General features: G+C 35.2%; 1 protein-coding gene across 3 annotated transcripts in view; it reads right to left on the bottom strand.

Annotated features, from left to right (window-relative positions):
• The window catches only part of lin28b (lin-28 homolog B (C. elegans)), a 66,900-nt gene that overhangs the window by 33,647 nt on the left and 14,794 nt on the right, over positions 1 to 18,459 (bottom strand). The window contains exons 1-2 of one of the 3 annotated variants that reach the window (XM_062033723.1): positions 11,020 to 11,257; positions 10,407 to 10,573 (exon numbers count right to left, since the gene is read on the bottom strand). In XM_062033723.1, the coding sequence (XP_061889707.1) occupies positions 10,407 to 10,573; positions 11,020 to 11,029 (177 nt within the window). In that variant the 5' untranslated portion in view covers positions 11,030 to 11,257. Of the gene's footprint in view, positions 1 to 10,406; positions 10,574 to 10,707; positions 10,847 to 11,019; positions 11,258 to 18,459 lie in introns of those variants that run through there. The other 2 variants (XM_062033724.1, XM_062033722.1) reach the window with 2 other exon arrangements.

The following is an 18,459-nucleotide window of genomic DNA, read 5'->3' as shown; positions in this document are numbered from 1 at the left end:
AACCTTAAACAAGTCTTAACTTTAAAGAAATACACTCTATACATTGCTAATGTGGTAAATGACTATTCTAGCTGCAAATGTCTGGTTTTTGGTGCAATATCTACATAGGTGTATAGAGGCCCATTTCCAGCTACTATCACTCCAGTGTTCTAATGGTACAATGTGTTTGCTCATTGGCTCAGAAGGCTAATTGATGATTAGAAAACCCTTGTGCAATCATGTTCACACATTTGAAAACAGTTTAGCTCGTTACAGAAGCTACAAAACTGACCTTCATTTGAGCAGATTGAGTTTCTGGAGCATCACATTTGTGGGGTCAATTAAACGCTCAAAATGGCCAGAAAAAGAGAACTTTCATCTGAAACTCGACAGTCTATTCTTGTTCTTAGAAATGAAGGCTATTCCACAAAATTGTTTGGGTGACCCCAAACTTTTGAACGGTAGTGTATATTGAGTAAAACATGCTTGAAACTAGAATATCAACTGTTGCAAAGCTGTGTCATCAACACTCAAGTATAAAACTACTTTTTTAAAGTAATAATTTCTTACTTCAAGCATGAAAAAAAAAATCATTATGCTGAGCGCATATCATTATTTACTTAATTTAAGAATATTTTTCAACATATTGAGCAAAAGGGTCTCATTTGTTTTTCTACCAAGAAAAGTGCACTTGTTATTAGTGAGAATATACTTATTTTAAGGTATTTTTGGGTTCATTGAGGTTAGCTAATTTTACTTGTTTTTGAAAGTCTTGACAAGCCGAATTTTCTTGTTCTATTGGCAGATAATTTTGCTTAGTTCAAATAAAATACCCCTAATTTTTTTCTGTTTTTGAACACTGCCTTTTTGCAGTGTAGGTCTGGCATACTTCTTGCTCAAAAGGAGCTTCCGTAGCTTCTGCCCTACCATTTATTTCTTTGGGGAGATTCACACACACATAGCACAACATGGCTAATGCTAACACAGACTTGGGCAAATTAAGACAGTCTTCGTTAAGCTTTTCAATCTGGCCCGCCAGACATTCCCATAACATTTTTTTAAGATCTTTAAGATGGAAATGATTCCCGGCGCGGCGCCGCTGCTGCCCACTGCTCCCCAAGGGGATGGGACAAATGCAGAGGACAAATTTCGCCACATCTAGTGTGTGTGTGACAATCATTGGTACTTTAATCTTAATTAATCTTAAACTGTAGCTGCCATTATGATGTGCAGTGATGTTTTCAAAATACTGTTAAGTCTTGAACTATACAAAGTATTTCAAAGGTTGGAATCTGCACTTTTGCATGATATACTAGTTACTATGGTAATCTAATTAGTTACTATGGTAATCTAAGTCCCAGCAGCTCAGACGAGGCACCAAGCAGTGTGGGTGGGGAGCGTTTCCACAGAGTGTTTCCAGAGCCTGAAATGCGGGTGTCAGGGACAGACGCGGAAGGAGATTTTTACAACAAAGTTCTAAAGCTTAGTGATGTATCAGATAGAATAGAATAGAATAGAATGGACTTTATTGTCATTATATTTGCATATAACGAGATTAAGGACTCCAATTTAAGGTGCGGTAGTGGGAACAAATATGGGGTAAAAATAAATTACACAAGAGGTAATAAAGAAAAAAACTAAGAATTTAAATAAACACTCCTGTACAATACAAAAAACACTATAGAAATACAAAATACTGTACAATATACAGAACAAGACAAGAGTACCGGAGTAATAAATAATCAGTGTCGGATGTATGTAAGGGTAATATTGCACAGTAGGGTTTTAGGGTAGGATATTGTACAGGAGTGAATTATTATTATAAGTTAGAGTTCAAGATGGTGACCGATATATCACATTGTAGGTGGGGTTTATTTTTTACCCTTTGTGTTCATATTTCACTGTTTGTTGAGTTTCGCTTTATTGTAAAAATGTCGATGGAGAGGGTGTGTGACGTTCATTTGTTGTCAACATTCAGTGTTTTATCGTTCATAGTTAATATTATAAAGCACACATTCTTTATTTTTATGTACATTCTGGGTGTCTCATTCACAAAAAAAATTTTAAATTCCATTGTGTTTTTTAAGGCGGTCTGTCATAACCTTTTTAGCATTCAATCAGACATTATAGTGAGTTTTTGTTATTAGTGTTCCTAAAAATCAGATATACCGGCTCCCAGACACATTTTTTTGTCTGATTCAAAATAATTGCCCAGGCCTGTGCTTACACAAACGAGAGCAAGATGTTTGTTCCAAAGAAAAGAATAGAGTCGTCAATGGTTCGATTTTGTGGAAGCGAGCGTGGAACAAATGACTGCATGCTGCAAAGTTTGTCTAAAAAAAAAAAAAAAAGGCAGCAGCATAACAAATTTATTCCAGTATCTGAATTAGAAACATCCAGCCGTGTGGGGGGAATGCAACAAGAACATAACCACAAACACCCGCTAAAAAGCAACTTACTGTGGTGGAATAATTTACACAAGGCACCAGGTATGATGAGAAAGAAGCACAGTGGAAAATGATAACTAAAGCACTAAGGATGTGGTGCCCAAACAGTGAAAAAGCTTGCGTTTATCCACTTACTAAACTATAGAGATCTCTCAATAGTAGATTTTTATTTACAAAGGTATTTTATTCAAGATTGAAGTTGTGCCTGCCATGGGAAGTTTTATATAGAATTTTTTATTTGATTCGGACAAAGCATATTTTGTTCAATTCTTTATTTAAAATAGGGGTAGCACATATTAATGAACATACAGTACAGGCCAAAACTTTGGACACACCTTCTCATTCAATGTGTTTTCTTTATTTTCATGACTATTTACATTGTAGATTGTCACTGAAGGCATCAAAACTATGAATGAACACAAGTGGAGTTATGTACTTCAACAAAAAAAAGGGGAAATAACTGAAAACATGTTTTAAATTCTAGTTCCTTCAAAATAGTTGTTCTGATTACTGCTTTGCACACTCTTGGCATTCTCTCAATGGGCTTCAAGAGGTAGTCACCTGAAATGGTTTTCACTTCACAGGTGTCATAGTTTTGATGCCTTCAGTGACAATCTACAATGTAAATAGTCATGAAAATAAAGAAAACGCATTGAAAGGAGAAGGTGTGTCCAAACTTTTGGCCTGTACTGGATATTTTTTTTTGTTGAAAGGACTAGTTGGTACAATCCCTGGGGACTCTGCATGGCAGGGGCGTCCTCCTCCCTGAGCCAGGCTTGCACCTGACCGCATACCTAAGTGAGGCTAGGTGACACTGCTGGGAGGCTTTTCCACCATTGGGACACATCTTCAGTTGTGTGCCCCAGCGTCACGGGGTGTTTCGGCCCGGCTTACCACAAGACACCCTCTGCTGAGGAAGGGCCCACCCCAGGGTGATCAAATCCCTGGGTGTGTGTGTCCCATTAGGTGTTAGCCTTAGCAGCCCAGCTGGTGTCACTCCTCCTCAACCACAACCAATGGCTCGTCCTCTCTGCTGTGTTGGCCAGCTCTTTAATGGCCTGTCTGTGAGCCTGCCCCCTGACTCCAACCTCCCTAAGGAGCTTTGCTGTTGTGCTAGCTACAAAGCCCCTACAGCCCACCTCCACTGGGCGCACCCTTACCCTCCAGCCTCTGTCCTGTGCCTCAGCTGCAAGGTTGGAGTACCGCAGCTTCTTGCGTTCATATGCTTCTTCGATGGCATCCTCCCACGGAACTGTCAGTTCAATGATATAGACAATATGGGAGGTTTCAGACCATAGGACGAGGTCTGGACGCAGGGTGGTCGTTGCGATCGCCGGGGGGAAAATTAGCCTCTGATCTAAGTCGACTCGCATCTGCCAGTCCCTGGCTGCATTCAACGGGCTTAGATCAGGATTTGAAGGTCTTGTCTTCAGCTTTTCCCCCTCCCGAACAAACGCTGGTAGGTGTCGGCACACATCCTGGTTGTTGATGGGTTGGGCGTTGATGGATATCCTCCTGCACTCAAGTTTGTCAGCTAGACATCTGAGGACCTGGTTATGTCTCCACGTATATCTGCCTTGAGTGAGGCTGGTTCTACAGCCAACCATTATGTGCTTGAGTGTTGCTGGGGTTGTACACAGGGGACAGGATGGGTCCTTTCCAAACCATTGTTGCAGGTTTATGGGAGATGGTAGCGCATCATATGTTGCTCGAACAATGAAACTCAGCCTGTTGGATTCCATGCCCCAAAGTTCGCTCCATGTGAGTTTTTTCCTTTCAACACCCTCCCACCTTGTCCAGCGGCCCTGTTTGGCTTGTGTTGCAGCTTTGGAACGTCTGGCTGTTTCCTCCTGACGACGCACTTCCTCTACAACCATAGTTCGACGTTCGGTTGCAGATGCCTTTTGCCAGAGAGGAGTTACGGTTCCAAGGCCAAAGCCTCCTCTGCCTTGTTGGACGTGGCCCACTACGTCACGATGGAGCAAAGCTGATTTGGCCTGTAGCACAGCTGTGACTGGGGTCCACTTCCGCCCTGTAACGAGGCAAGGAGCGGCGGCTCTCACTACAGGGTCCCGGGAGTCAGTGAGGGACATCTCCAGCCTTACCTTGGCACATTTGAACTCTTCGACCAGGCTAGAGATTGGCAGCGACAGGGCTCCGTCGCTGTAGAGTCCAACGCTGCTGAAGCACTTTGGAAGTCAGAGCCACTTCCTTACATGCGAGTTCACTAGCCTTTCCAAGCGAGTAGCATGGCTTATTGAGACCTCGTACATAGTTAACGGCCACTGGAGTCTGGGTAGCAACCCAAACTGGAGGCACCAGAGCTTCAGTTTCCCTGGTAGTGCAGTGCTATTAATCTGCCTGAGGCCGCTAGCCGTGTCCTGCCGCAGTTGTTCAAGTTGCTGGGTGTCTCTGAGATCTGCATTATACCATCTTCCGAGGCTCTTGATGGGCTTCTCTAGGAGTGTTGGAATTGGTTCCTCGCTGATGTGGAACCGCTCACCTGTTAGTTGGCCTTTTATGATGGAGATGCTGCGTGACTTGCTTGGCTTGAAGTCCATCCGTGCCCATTGAATGTTTTCCTGAAGTTTCTGCAGCAAGCGTCTGGTGCATGGTTTTGTTGTTGTAATGACGGTCATGTCATCCATAAAGGCTCTAATTGGCGGAAGACGTAGGCCACTCTTGGTCCTCTCACCTCCCACTACCCACTGGGATGCCCGTATGACCAACTCCATTATGTGGATATATGATATATGGATATATAATATGTAAATATGTCAGGTTTTAGCCAAAGGCTAATTTCCGCCTGTAGTCCCCAGACAGGTTGTTGTATACATATTAACATATAAGCAAAAGCATCACAGTAAATATGTGTTAGCTACCGGTACTTAGTTTTTTGAAAATTATTCTATCAAAAATCCAATTTATAAGTGTTTTGAAAAGAACTCTCTTTGCAGAAATTTGAATTTTGCTAAGATTAACATGCAGTGTATGCGGTGCCATTTCAAAGTACTAGTTTTTGATCAAATAAAAGCTAAACTTTTTGAATGATCCATTTCTTTAAAAAGTAGAGACGAAATTGGCAATAAATCATATATCAAATTTTTGGTGAAAAAAAAATCTAAGATTTTATATTCAGGCCATATCGCCTATGTGTCAAAGTAAAGGCCCGCGGGGCCAGATCCGGCCTGTGAATGAATGATCTATGTCCCCTGGGATGATATTTGATTAGTATTAGAACCAGCCCGCAGGCCACAGCCGCCTGCTGCTGTTCTGTGTGTTGGTGCTAGGAATTTTCAAAATGGGGTGCCATAGTAAATCTTTGGGGTCCCACTTTTGTGTAAGCGTTTTGAAAACAAATGATAAATGTATGCATGATCCTGTTACATCTAACATTCTATATTGTGTTTTGGAAAAAGGTTGTTATAAACGTTACTTAATTCATTTTAAAAAATAATACAATATAAAACACATTTTTATGCATATGTAAATGTTTTCAGTTATAAACATTCATTCACTTTCTTCTTCCCTTCATGGATCTAAACTTTACCGCTGCTACTATTTTTTTCTATATTTTTATTGTAATATTTTCAGAATGTGTTTGTTTTCTTTATCTTACTTTGGCCAAAAATAGAACAATCTGAAGTTGTCTTTATTTTTTTGTTTTAATGCCACGATTTTAATAGTCCGGCCCGCATGTGCACAGATTTTCCTCCATGCGGCCCCTGAGCTAAAATGAGTTTGACACCCCTGTATCGCCAAGGCCTGGGGGAAAAAAAAGATTGTAATGTTACAAAAATAAAGTTGCGACATTACAAGAATAAAGTTATGCCGTTTCGAAAATAAAGTTGTGATGTTAACAGAATGTAGTCGTAATGTTATGAGAATAACGTTGCAATAATACAAGAATAAAGTCGTAATCTTAACAGCTGTTTCCTCGAATAAAGTCGGCATGGTACGATACAAAAGTCCTCGTGTTGAAAGAAGAAAGTAAAACAATTATGAAAATAAAGTATTAGGACTAATGTTAAGTTATGTGGGAAAAAGTTAAAAGGTTATGAGAATAGATTTGTGGCTTTTCAAAAAACGGTCATCATTTCAAATGTAACTGACTAATGTCCACACAAACCTGTGATGTTTCTTCTTTTCTGACTTAAATGTTACAATGTTGGATAATCATCTTAAACAATACCAAAGCGTCAAACCATAAGGTGCATGTATTTGGGCGTGAGCTTGCACACAGTTTTGGATGCCCCTGAACTACTATGAATCGATTAACGTGGACCCCGACTTAAACAAGTTGAAAATCGTATTCGGGTGTTACCATTTAGTGGTCAATTGTATGGAATATGTACTGTACTGTGCAATCTACTAATAAAAGTTTCAATCAATCAATCAATCAATCAATCAATTTCTGTCTTTTTTTTAAACAGTGGGCCATTTGTGACATCACAGATTGACAAATGTACATATGTGGCCATTACTAGTATATGCTGTCAGCCAGCCTCACCCTCTGTTGAGCCAAGACTGTTGCCTGGAGCCTTGCGGGTCATTACTATCTAGTTTTATGCCCTCCCGCCTGTTCTGATATCTATAGAAAAAATACCTCTTGGTTTTTGTCTACCAAGAGGTATATGGGCCAATTTATATCAATGCATAAACGATGCATAACATCTGCAGCAGTGGTTCTCAAACTTTTTCCACCAAGTACCAACTCAGAAAGCACTATGCTCTCCAAGTACCAACATGACGACCAACATTAAAATACAGTAGTGTGTAGGCCTAGGTATTCATCAAAAACAAGGTAGAGGTTTTTTTTTAAAACAAGAATACTTAATGTTTTGGCCACTTTAACATTACACACAGTTTAAACACTAACACTGTGTTTGAATATAGGAAAATAAAACACAGTGTTTCCCACACATTCATTTATTTGTGGCGGCCCGCCACGAAAGAATTACGTCCGCCACAAATTTAAAAAACTTTTTTTTTTTAAAAACATTTATTTATTTTTTTTGGTCCTGTCCAGCTTTTCAGGCAAGGCAAATAATATAGTTGATGTAGATGCCCATATAGGCTGTTCAGATTTACTTTACAAAAGAGAAGTGTAGGATACTTCTCTTGTTGCCTTATTTGTATTTGACCACTACTGTTTTCTGTTTATTTGTTACTGACTGTGGCAGGACACCTCTGCCTCTGTTTCACTTTATGTTGCTGGTAAATAATATGGTTGTAGTAGTAGGCTAAAGTTAAATTATTAAGTATGCACTAATTAAAGGGGCAGAGCTTTAAGAGACATTTTAGCTTTTATATTTTATAAGATATATTTTTTGTAAGAACCACAATTAATAAATATATTTCAGTGAATAACTTATTGTTCAAATCTGTATATAAATATGTACATAAAGTGTTGTAATTATATTGTAAAATGGATGGATGGATGGATGGACGTTTAAAACAAAACTGTTATTAATTAGTAAGTATAAATTTTTTTAAGCCTTTTTAGAGAAAATCATATCATTGTAGTAAATTATGCAAATTACTCGATGATGTCATGGTGACCACGCCCATAGCCACGCCCCCACCGCCACAGGTATCTTGGCAGTTTATGGGAAACACTGAAACAGTGTGATTCTTGGCGTACCATTAGTGGTACACGTACCACAGTTTGAGCACAATGAAGTGGGCTACGCTAACGTTTAACTTTTCAAGCGCAGAAACAAATAACAGAAAGAAGTATCATTTTTAAAACATTAAATTGTGACGTGACAAGATTGTAACAGTCCTGAGATTAACTCAGAGATTTAGCCTAGTAATGTAGCCATTTTATTTGGGTACAATTGTATATTTTTCTTATAATATTAGTACTTTATTCTTCTGAAGTTAATATACAGTAAAGGCCTAAAGTTTGGACACACCTTCTCATTCAATGAGTTTTCTTTATTTCCATGACTATTTACATTGTAGATTGTCACTGAAGGCATCAAAACTATGAATGAACACATGTGGAGTTATGTACTTAACAAAAAAAAGGCGAAATAACTGAAAACATGTTTTATATCACAGTTTCTTCAAAATAGCCACCCTTTGCATCGATTACTGTTTTGCACACTGTTGGCATTCTCTCGATGAGCTTCAAGAGGTAGTAACCTGAAAGGGTTTTCACAGGTGTCATGGTTTTGATGCCTTCAGTGACAATCTACAATGTAAATAGTCATGAAAATAAAGAAAACACATTAAATTGAGAAGTTGTGTCCTAACTTTTGGCCTGTACTGTATTTTTCCTTGTAATATTACATTATTCTCATATGCTCAAGCTTTTCCAACACTATGAAAAATGCCAAATGACAAAATTTTTAACCTAGTAATGCTAATATTAATAACAGCCTTTTTTTTTGGTGATCATTTACACATCCTTGCCAATATATTCCAAGACAAAATGGCTGCTTTACTTTGGCACATCAAAAAACAAAAAGGGTTCACGAACCTCATTTCAAGTTTTTTAAACACTTCCTTGATTCATTTAAGATTTTCCATCACCTTAACACACAGGTATCAAACTCAAGGCCCGGGGCCAGATCTGGCCCGCCACATCATTTTGAATGGCCCGTGAAAGCCTGGAAATAATACGCATCAATAAAGTCGTTTATCTTTTTCTTTTTTTATTTTGACAGGGAAAAAATATATATATTTTTTAAACTTTATCCATCTAATAATGCAACAGATATATTATTTTACATTCGAAACATTTTTGGGGGTAAAAACAATCGTAATTATTTACTTAGCCTCATGATTTCAAAGCAAGTTATCCATCAAATTGTACACTGTAAACGTGGCAATATATTTTCTTTCAAAAACCGCTCGGTCTTCAGAATCCTACCGTAAGAAAAAAAAACTGTGGTATCATTTTTACATTTACAGTAATACACTGTGAAAACAGCAACCATATTTCTTATGCAAAAAAAAAAACTAACAAAAAACTGTCACCATAATTTTACAGTAATATAAATAATATGTATAGTATAGCAATAGAAATAATATAGAGTAACTATTTTACTGTAAATTTTACGGTAAAATTCTGCCATTTTTTGACTGCAAACTCCACAGATTTTTTTTTCTTACAGTCTCTGTAAAATGTACATTTACTAATCAAATGCATAGGTAATCATGTGACAATATCATGCGGCTAATCCTTATACATGTATGTTTCCTTTATTAATGTTACAATCGGCGAGTTTGACACCCCTGCCTTAGCACATAAATCTGTACATATTGATATCAGTAGATATAATGCCATAAACACATGCCAATCGACTGTGACTGGCTCTTTTCTGATGCAAAACACATGCAGATTTATTCATTTAAAAACATATATTAAATCAAATTAGATCAAATTATGCAATTAAATGCAAATCAACTCTGAACCATTTCCTGCACCCATATCACCCTCAAGCAATACACTAAATGACATTTTTCACCATTCAAATTGATTCCTTTACGTCATCAAAACAGATGGCAACATGTTGTAGCGAGTGCCGCTTAACAGCAGATGGGAGGAGAAAAACAAAGAAACCGTGTTAGTTTTATGGACATTTTCATCACCGCCGTATCCTTTTCACAAGCCACTTTTGTACGGTCGGGCAGCTACTTGCTCTGCAAATAAATGTTCGTTTCTTATTTTCAAGTGCTGAAAAAACGTCAACAGCGAGAAGAATTTCAAGCACCCGTGGGAATCCCGAAGCAAGTGTTGTTGGGGTTGGGAGACACTTTCGCCTCCTCCCCTCTGCAGGCAGGAGGAAGGAGGAGGAAACTACACTTCAGGCATGTGGCGGGGAGAGGAAATACTAGTAAAGCGTGCTTCGGTCTTCCGGGCCTCATGTTGTCTAGTGTAGAACATGATGCGGTGAGAGTGAACACATGGGCCTTGGAGCATCACCATTTTTAAAATAGTAGAGTAATAGTGTGTGTGTGTCCACCTACTTGGTGCACAAAAACATCCAGAGGGGGGTCGACCGGGGTCCCTTCGCTGCTGGTCATAGAGATAAATCCAAAGCCCATGCGGACGTTGAACCATTTGCAGAAGCCCGATCCTGACAGGACGTGGGGTCGTGTCCGGTCCTCCTGGTCAGTGGACCTGGCTGGCCCGCCTACAAAATAAAAGGCCCATTTTATTTCAATTAGAAGGGTGGAAGATAGTCCTTCATGCTCATGTGAGGTTCACGGGCGGTCGTAATTCCCAAACTTTGTCTATCTTTCATTTAAAAAAAACACATGTCCCCACCCTATTACTTTTTCCTCAAACAGGTTTTTTAAAAGTTTGTCTTCAGTTGTAAACACGTCGAGGACCCGAAGCCCACTCCAGGTGTGGCGTTCTAGGCGGTTACCAGTTGAAAAAGGCAGGTGTACACATGGTAATCGAGCTTTACTGGCTGGCCTGAAAGGCGCCTGAACACACATTTTACACACTTGTTCACTCACAAAACGCGGACCTAATTCCAACAAGGAAGACGCTACATGGAACGTTTCTAAGGACGTACAAATATAATAGTTGAATTTGGTTGCTTTTTTTATGAAAATGAGAAAAATAAGTAACCTTCGGCCATGTTTCCCCGCGGACCTTCTGCGGCCAAGTTGCAGACGAGAAGCTTCTTGTGCGAGCACTGGCCGCGGTGGTCACCATGAATCCGACGTCGCGGTGCCCATCGTTCACCAGCGGTGCTCGCATCGTGCGGCTCCGCCGGGTGTCGGTGTCATGTCTACCTCTCTGCTACCCTTCGAGACCCCCTTTTTTTTTCTCTTTTTTCTTTTTGCCTCCTCGCAAGCTAGCGTAACCCCCCACCCTCCCTCTCTCTCTCTCTCTCTCTCTCCCGCCTCTACATACCCACGCTCACTCTCTCTCCACAGACTCCGCCCCCTACAACTAGCTCCTGCGCTCTGATTGGCTGGCAAGCTGGCTGTGCCTGTTCTCGTCGTAGGACACGTGACCTTGTCAATAGCAGATTGACACCCACCCAGCAATTCTTCCCTCATTATGTTAAATTGTTAAATCTGTTAAATCCAAATTGCAGCTTTCCTTTTGTGAAGAGTGGAGGGTGTGTATTTTTTGTTGTTGTTGTTGCGTGGGGTTTGTTTTAAGACAAAAACTAAATTGCATGATTTGAAAACAAATCTATAATATATGGTAAATTAAGTGCAAACACCTTGAATGTGTATAATATGTATCATGTCAAATATTTATTTAATTTAAAAAATCATACTTTTATATTGTATTTTTAATTACTTGCTTGCATAATTCAAATTCACTAGAAAAAAAAAATATTTTGACACAAATGCAATTGTATTGTCAGAATGTAATACACACACTTTTTTCTCAATGTTTTACTAAATATACATTATTTATTTCCTCAAAACTTGGTAACAGTATTATATAAATTGCCTGATTTGAAAACAAATCTATAACATATGGTAAATTAAGTGCAAACCCCTTGAATTAAATATGTATCAAAACAGTGGTGTCAAATATTTATTTAATTTAAAAAAATCACTTTAAAAAATATATTTAATTATTCGCTTGCATTATTTAAAGTCACTTAAAAAAACAAAATATTTTGACAAATGCCATTGTATTGTCAGAATGTCATACACAAGTATTTTTTTTCAATGTTTTACTAAATATACATTATTTCCTCAAAACTTGGTAACGGTATTGTATAAATTGCATGATTTGAAAACAAATCAATAACATGTGGTAAATTAAGTGAACACACCTTGAATTGAATATGACACAGTGGTGTCAAATATTTATCTAATCAAATAAAATCACACTTTTTTTTTTTAATTGCTTGCTTGCATAATTTTAAATTCACACTAAAAAAATTTTAACATTTTGACACAAATGCAATTGTATTGTCAGAATGTCATACACAAGTATTTTTTTCAATGTTTTACTAAATATACATAATTTATTTGCTCAAAACTTGGTAACAGTATTATATAAATTGCATGATTTGAAAACAAATCTATAACATGTGGTAAATTAAGAGCAAGCCCCTTGAATTAAATATGTATCAAAACAGTGGTGTCAAATATTTATTTAATCAAAAAAATCACTTTTAAAAAAAACGTTTAATTACTCGCTTGCATTATTTAAAGTCACTTAAAAAAACGAAATATGTTGACACAAATGCAATTGTATTGTCAGAATGTCATACACAAGTATTTTTTTTCAATGTTTTACTAAATATACATAATTTATTTGCTCAAAACTTGGTAACAGTATTATCTAAATTGCATGATTTGAAAACAAATCTATAACATATGGTAAATTAAGTGCAAAATCCCTTGAATTAAATATGTATCAAAACAGTGGTGTCAAATATTTATTTAATCAAAAAAATCACTTTAAAAAATATATTTCATTATTCGCTTGCATTATTTAAAGTCACTTAAAAAAACAAAATATTTTGACAAATGCCATTGTATTGTCAGAATGTCATACACAAGTATTTTTTTTCAATGTTTTACTAAATATACATTATTTCCTCAAAACTTGGTAACGGTATTGTATAAATTGCATGATTTGAAAACAAATCAATAACATGTGGTAAATTAAGTGAACACACCTTGAATTGAATATGACACAGTGGTGTCAAATATTTATCTAATCAAATAAAATCACACTTTTTTTTTTTAATTGCTTGCTTGCATAATTTTAAATTCACACTAAAAAAAATTTAACATTTTGACACAAATGCAATTGTATTGTCAGAATGTCATACACAAGTATTTTTTTCAATGTTTTTCTAAATATACATAATTTATTTGCTCAAAACTCTGTAACAGTATTATATAAATTGCATGATTTGAAAACAAATCTATAACATGTGGTAAATTAAGTGCAAACCCCTTGAATTAAATATGTATCAAAACAGTGGTGTCAAATATTTATTTAATCAAAAAAAATCACTTTAAAAAAAACGTTTAATTACTCGCTTGCATTATTTAAAGTCACTTAAAAAAACGAAATATGTTGACACAAATGCAATTGTATTGTCAGAATGTCATACACAAGTATTTTTTTTCAATGTTTTACTAAATATACATAATTTATTTGCTCAAAACTTGGTAACAGTATTATCTAAATTGCATGATTTGAAAACAAATCTATAACATATGGTAAATTAAGTGCAAAATCCCTTAAATTAAATATGTATCAAAACAGTGGTGTCAAATATTTATTTAATCAAAAAAATCACTTTAAAAAATATATTTAATTACTTGCTTGCATTATTTAAAGTCACTTAAAAAAACGAAATATTTTGACACAAATGCAATTGTATTGTCAGAATGTCATACACAAGTATGTTTTTTCAATGTTTTACTAAATATACGTAATTTATTTCCTCAAAACTTGGTAAGAGTATTATCTAAATTGCATGATTTGAAAACAAATCTATAACATATGGTAAATTAAGTGCAAACCCCTTGAATTAAATATGTATCAAAACAGTGGTGTCAAATATTTATTTAATTAAAAAAAATCATTTAAAAAAAAAAAATTAAATTATTTGCTTGCATTATTTAAAGTCACTTAAAAACAAAATATTTTGACACAAATGCAATTGTATTTCCAGAATGGTATACACAAGCTTTTTTTTCAATGTTTTACTAAATATAAATAATTTATTTGCTCAAAACTTGGTAACAATATTATATAAATTGCATGATTTGAAAACAAATCTATAACATAAGCAACATTAAGTGCAAACCCCTTGAATTAAAGGCCTACTGAAATGAATTTTTATTTATTTAAACGGGGATAGCAGATCCATTCTATGTGTCATACTTGATCATTTCGCGATATTGCCATATTTTTGCTGAAAGGATTTAGTAGAAAACAACGACGATAAAGATAGCAACTTTTGGTATCTGATTAAAAAAAAGCCTTGCCCCTACCGGAAGTAGCGTGACGTCACCGGAGGAAAGACTTCTCACAATTCCCCATTGTTTACAATGGAGCGAGAGAGATTCGGACTGAGAAAGCGACGATTACCCCATTAATTTGAGCGAGGATGAAAGATTTGTGGATGAGGAACGTGAGAGTGAATGACTAGTTTTATTATTATTTCTTCGGTCAATCGTCAACAAAATAAACAAACAGTTGTACATTCATAGATTGAAAATGAAAATGTTGCAGACCGAAAGGGTTTAGGCTGAAGTTGAACACTTATTGCACCTAACCCTATAAACAATGTCAAAGTACAAGATGAACTTCCGAAAATTATGAAGTGTCCTTTGTACAAAATGAACTTCCGAAAATTATTAAATGTCCTTTGTACAACATATTATAAATACACATTATACACAACATAAACACAGTTCAATTATATACACAGTAAAGGCATGTGAAATATCCTTGTACACGTGTTAAACCTTTGTACCAATTTATATACTATATACAAACAATTACACTTCCATTATTATTTATATCCCACATTTAGTATTTTAATTAACATTGATCATAGTATTAACTACTGTGTTGATTCAAGAGTGATATATTTTGCAGTGCAAGACATATCTTTTTTCGCTCTGATCGTAACTCAGGTACAAGCTGGCTCATTGGATTCCACACTCTCTCCTTTTTCTATTGTGGATCACGGATTTGTATTTTAAACCACCTCGGATACTATATCCTCTTGAAAATGAGAGTCGAGAACGCGAAATGGACAGTCACAGTGACTTTTATCTCCACGACAATACATCGACGAAACACTTTAGCTACAGAGCTAACGTGATAGCATCGTGCTTAACTGCATATAGAAACAAAATGAATAAATCCCTGACTGGAAGGATAGACAGAAGATCAACAATACTATTAAACCAGGGACATGTAAATACACGGTTAATGCTTTCCAACTTGGCAAAGCTTAACAATGCTGTTGCTAACGACGCCATTGAAGCTAACTTAGCAACGGGACCTCACAGAGCTATGCTAAAAACATTAGCTATCCACCTATGCCAGCCAGCCCTCATCTGCTCATCAACACCCGTGCTCACCTCCGTTCCAGCGATCGACGGTGCGACGAATGACTTCACCCAATCACCGATGCGGTCGGCGAGACGGAGGAAGTTAAGGTGAGTTTGCGGGCTAACGCGTCTGCTATCCATCTCTGTCTTCCTGGTTGTGTTAGCGTAGTGCGCCGCTAATACACTGATCCCACCTACAACTTTCTTCTTTGCAGTCTCCATTGTTCATTAAACAAATTGCAAAAGATTCACCAACACAGATGTCCAGAATACTGTGGGATTATGAGATGAAAACAGAGCTTTTTTGTATTGTATTCAATGGGGTACCAATACTTCCGCATCAACTGATTCCGTCACGCGCATACGTCATCATATCTAGACGTTTTCAACCGGAAGTGTGGCGGGAAATTTAAAATTGCAATTTATAAGTTAACCCGGCCGTATTGGCATGTGTTGCAATGTTAAGATTTCATCATTGATATATAAACTATCAGACTGCGTGGTCGGTAGTAGTGGGTTTCAGTAGGCCTTTAAAAATGTATCAAAACAGTGGTGTTGAATATTTATTTAATAAAAAAAAATCACTTTAAAAAAAATATTTAATTATTCGCTTGCTTTATTTAAAGTCACTTAAAAAAACTAAATATTTTGACACAAATGCAATTGTATTGTCAGAATGTAATACACAAGCTTTTTTTTCAATGTTTTACTAAATATTCATAATTTATATGCTCAAAACTTGGTAACAGTATTATATAAATTGCATGATTTGAAAACAAATCTATAACATATGGTAAATTAAGTGAAAACACCTTGAATTGAATATGACACAGTGGTGTCAAATATTTATTTAATCAAAAAAATCGAACTTTTGAATTGATCATGATTAATCACAGTAAATTACTTGCTTGCAAAATTTTAATTCACTTTGAAAATATATATATATATATATATATATATATATATATATATATATATATATATATATATATATATATATATATATATATATATATATATATATATATATATATATATATATATATATATATATATATATATATATATATATATATATATATATTTTGACACAAATGCAACTGTATGAATTTAGAGTTTTGAGGAAATAAATTATGTATATTTAGTAAAACATTAGAAAAATATTATACATAATCATTTGCTCAAAACTTGGTAAAAGTATTATGTAAATTGCATGATTTGAAAACAAATCTATTACATATGGTAAATTAAGTGCAAACACCTTGAATTAAATATTTGGTGTCAAATATGTACCACCACTGACTGACTGATCATGATTAATCACAGTAAATTATTTGCTGCATAATTTGAATTCACTCTAAAAAACAAAATATTTTCACACAAATGCAATTGCATTGTCAGAATGTAATACACAAGCTTTTTTTTCCAATGTTTTACTAATTATACATTTGTTTGCTCAAAACTTGGTAACAGTATTATATAAATTGCATGATTTGAAAACAAATCTATTAGATATGGTAAATTAAGTGCAAACACCTTTAATTAAATATGTATCATTTACAGTGTTGTGTCAAATATGTATTTAATAAAAAACAAATCACACTTTTGAATTGTTTATTTTAGTTATTTGGTTGCATAATTTAAATTCACTTTTAAAAAAAAAATGTTTTAACACAAATGCAATTGTATTGTCAAAATGTTGTTTGTTGTTTATTTCAGCCCTTTGAGACACTTGTGATTTAGGGCTATATAAATAGACATTGATTGATTGATTGATTGATTTTTTGTTATTTTTTATTTTTTGGGCGGGGGGCAAAAAAAAAGTGTCTGTTATCTCAGTACCTGTATTATGATTTCCCTATCAAATGAATAAATAAATATTTTTAAAAAAAAAAAAAGAATGTCAACACAAGCAATTTTTTTCAATGTTATACTAATTATACATAGATTATTTGCTCAAAACTTGGTAACAGTATTATCTAAATTGCATGATTTGAAAACAAATCTATTACATATGGTAAATTAAGTGCAAACACCTTGAATTAAATATGTATGTGTCAAATATTTATTTAATCAAAAAAAATCACACTTTTAAATTGATCATGATTAATCACAGTAAATTACTTGCTTGCATAATTTAAATTAACTTAAAAAAAATATATATATATTGACACAAATGCAATTGTATTGTCAGAATGTCATACATAAGCTTTTTTTTCAATGTTTTACTAAATATAGATAATTTATTTGCTTAAAACCTGGTCACAGTATTATCTAAAGTCCCAACTGGGTGTATTTTAAAGCTAAATTTGTCACCTGCGGGCAAAATAAATTGGTTGCTTAATCTGCTTTGATACATGATTAATGCGATCATTTTTTTGTGATTAATCACATGCATTAACTTGTTAATTCCTATGTTTTGCATGGAATCTGCAAAAATCTCTACATTGTTCACACACTCTAGTTTTACTTATCAATTGGATAAATAGGGTCAAAACATGTAAGGGTGTCAAAATCATTTTTAGCTCAGGGGCCGCGTGGAGGAAAATCTGTGCACACTATTCAAATCATGGCATTAAAACTAAAAAATACACAACTTCAGATTGTTGTTTTTTTTGTCTTACTTTGGCCAAAAATCAAACAAACACATTCTGAAAATATTACAATAAAAATATAGAAAAAAAATACCAGTTTAGATTAGGGATGTCCGATAAGGGCTTTTTGCCGATATTCCGATATTGTCCAACTCTTAATCACCGATACCGATATCAACCGATACGATATATACAGTCGTGGAATTAACACATTATTATGCCTAATTTGGACAACCAGGTATGGTGAAGATAAGGTCCTTTTTAAAAATAATAATAAAATAAAATAAGATAAATAAATTAAAAACATTTTCTTGAATAAAAAAGAAAGTAAAACAATATAAAAACAGTTACATAGAAACTAGTAATTAATGAAAATGAGTCAAATGAACTGTTAAAGGCTAGTACTATTAGTG

The sequence above is a fragment of the Entelurus aequoreus genome, linkage group LG23, assembly GCF_033978785.1.
Source record: "Entelurus aequoreus isolate RoL-2023_Sb linkage group LG23, RoL_Eaeq_v1.1, whole genome shotgun sequence".
Taxonomy (NCBI): domain Eukaryota; kingdom Metazoa; phylum Chordata; class Actinopteri; order Syngnathiformes; family Syngnathidae; genus Entelurus; species Entelurus aequoreus.
Note: the sequence above shows the minus strand (reverse complement) of the source record. Positions and strands in the feature narration are given on the sequence as shown.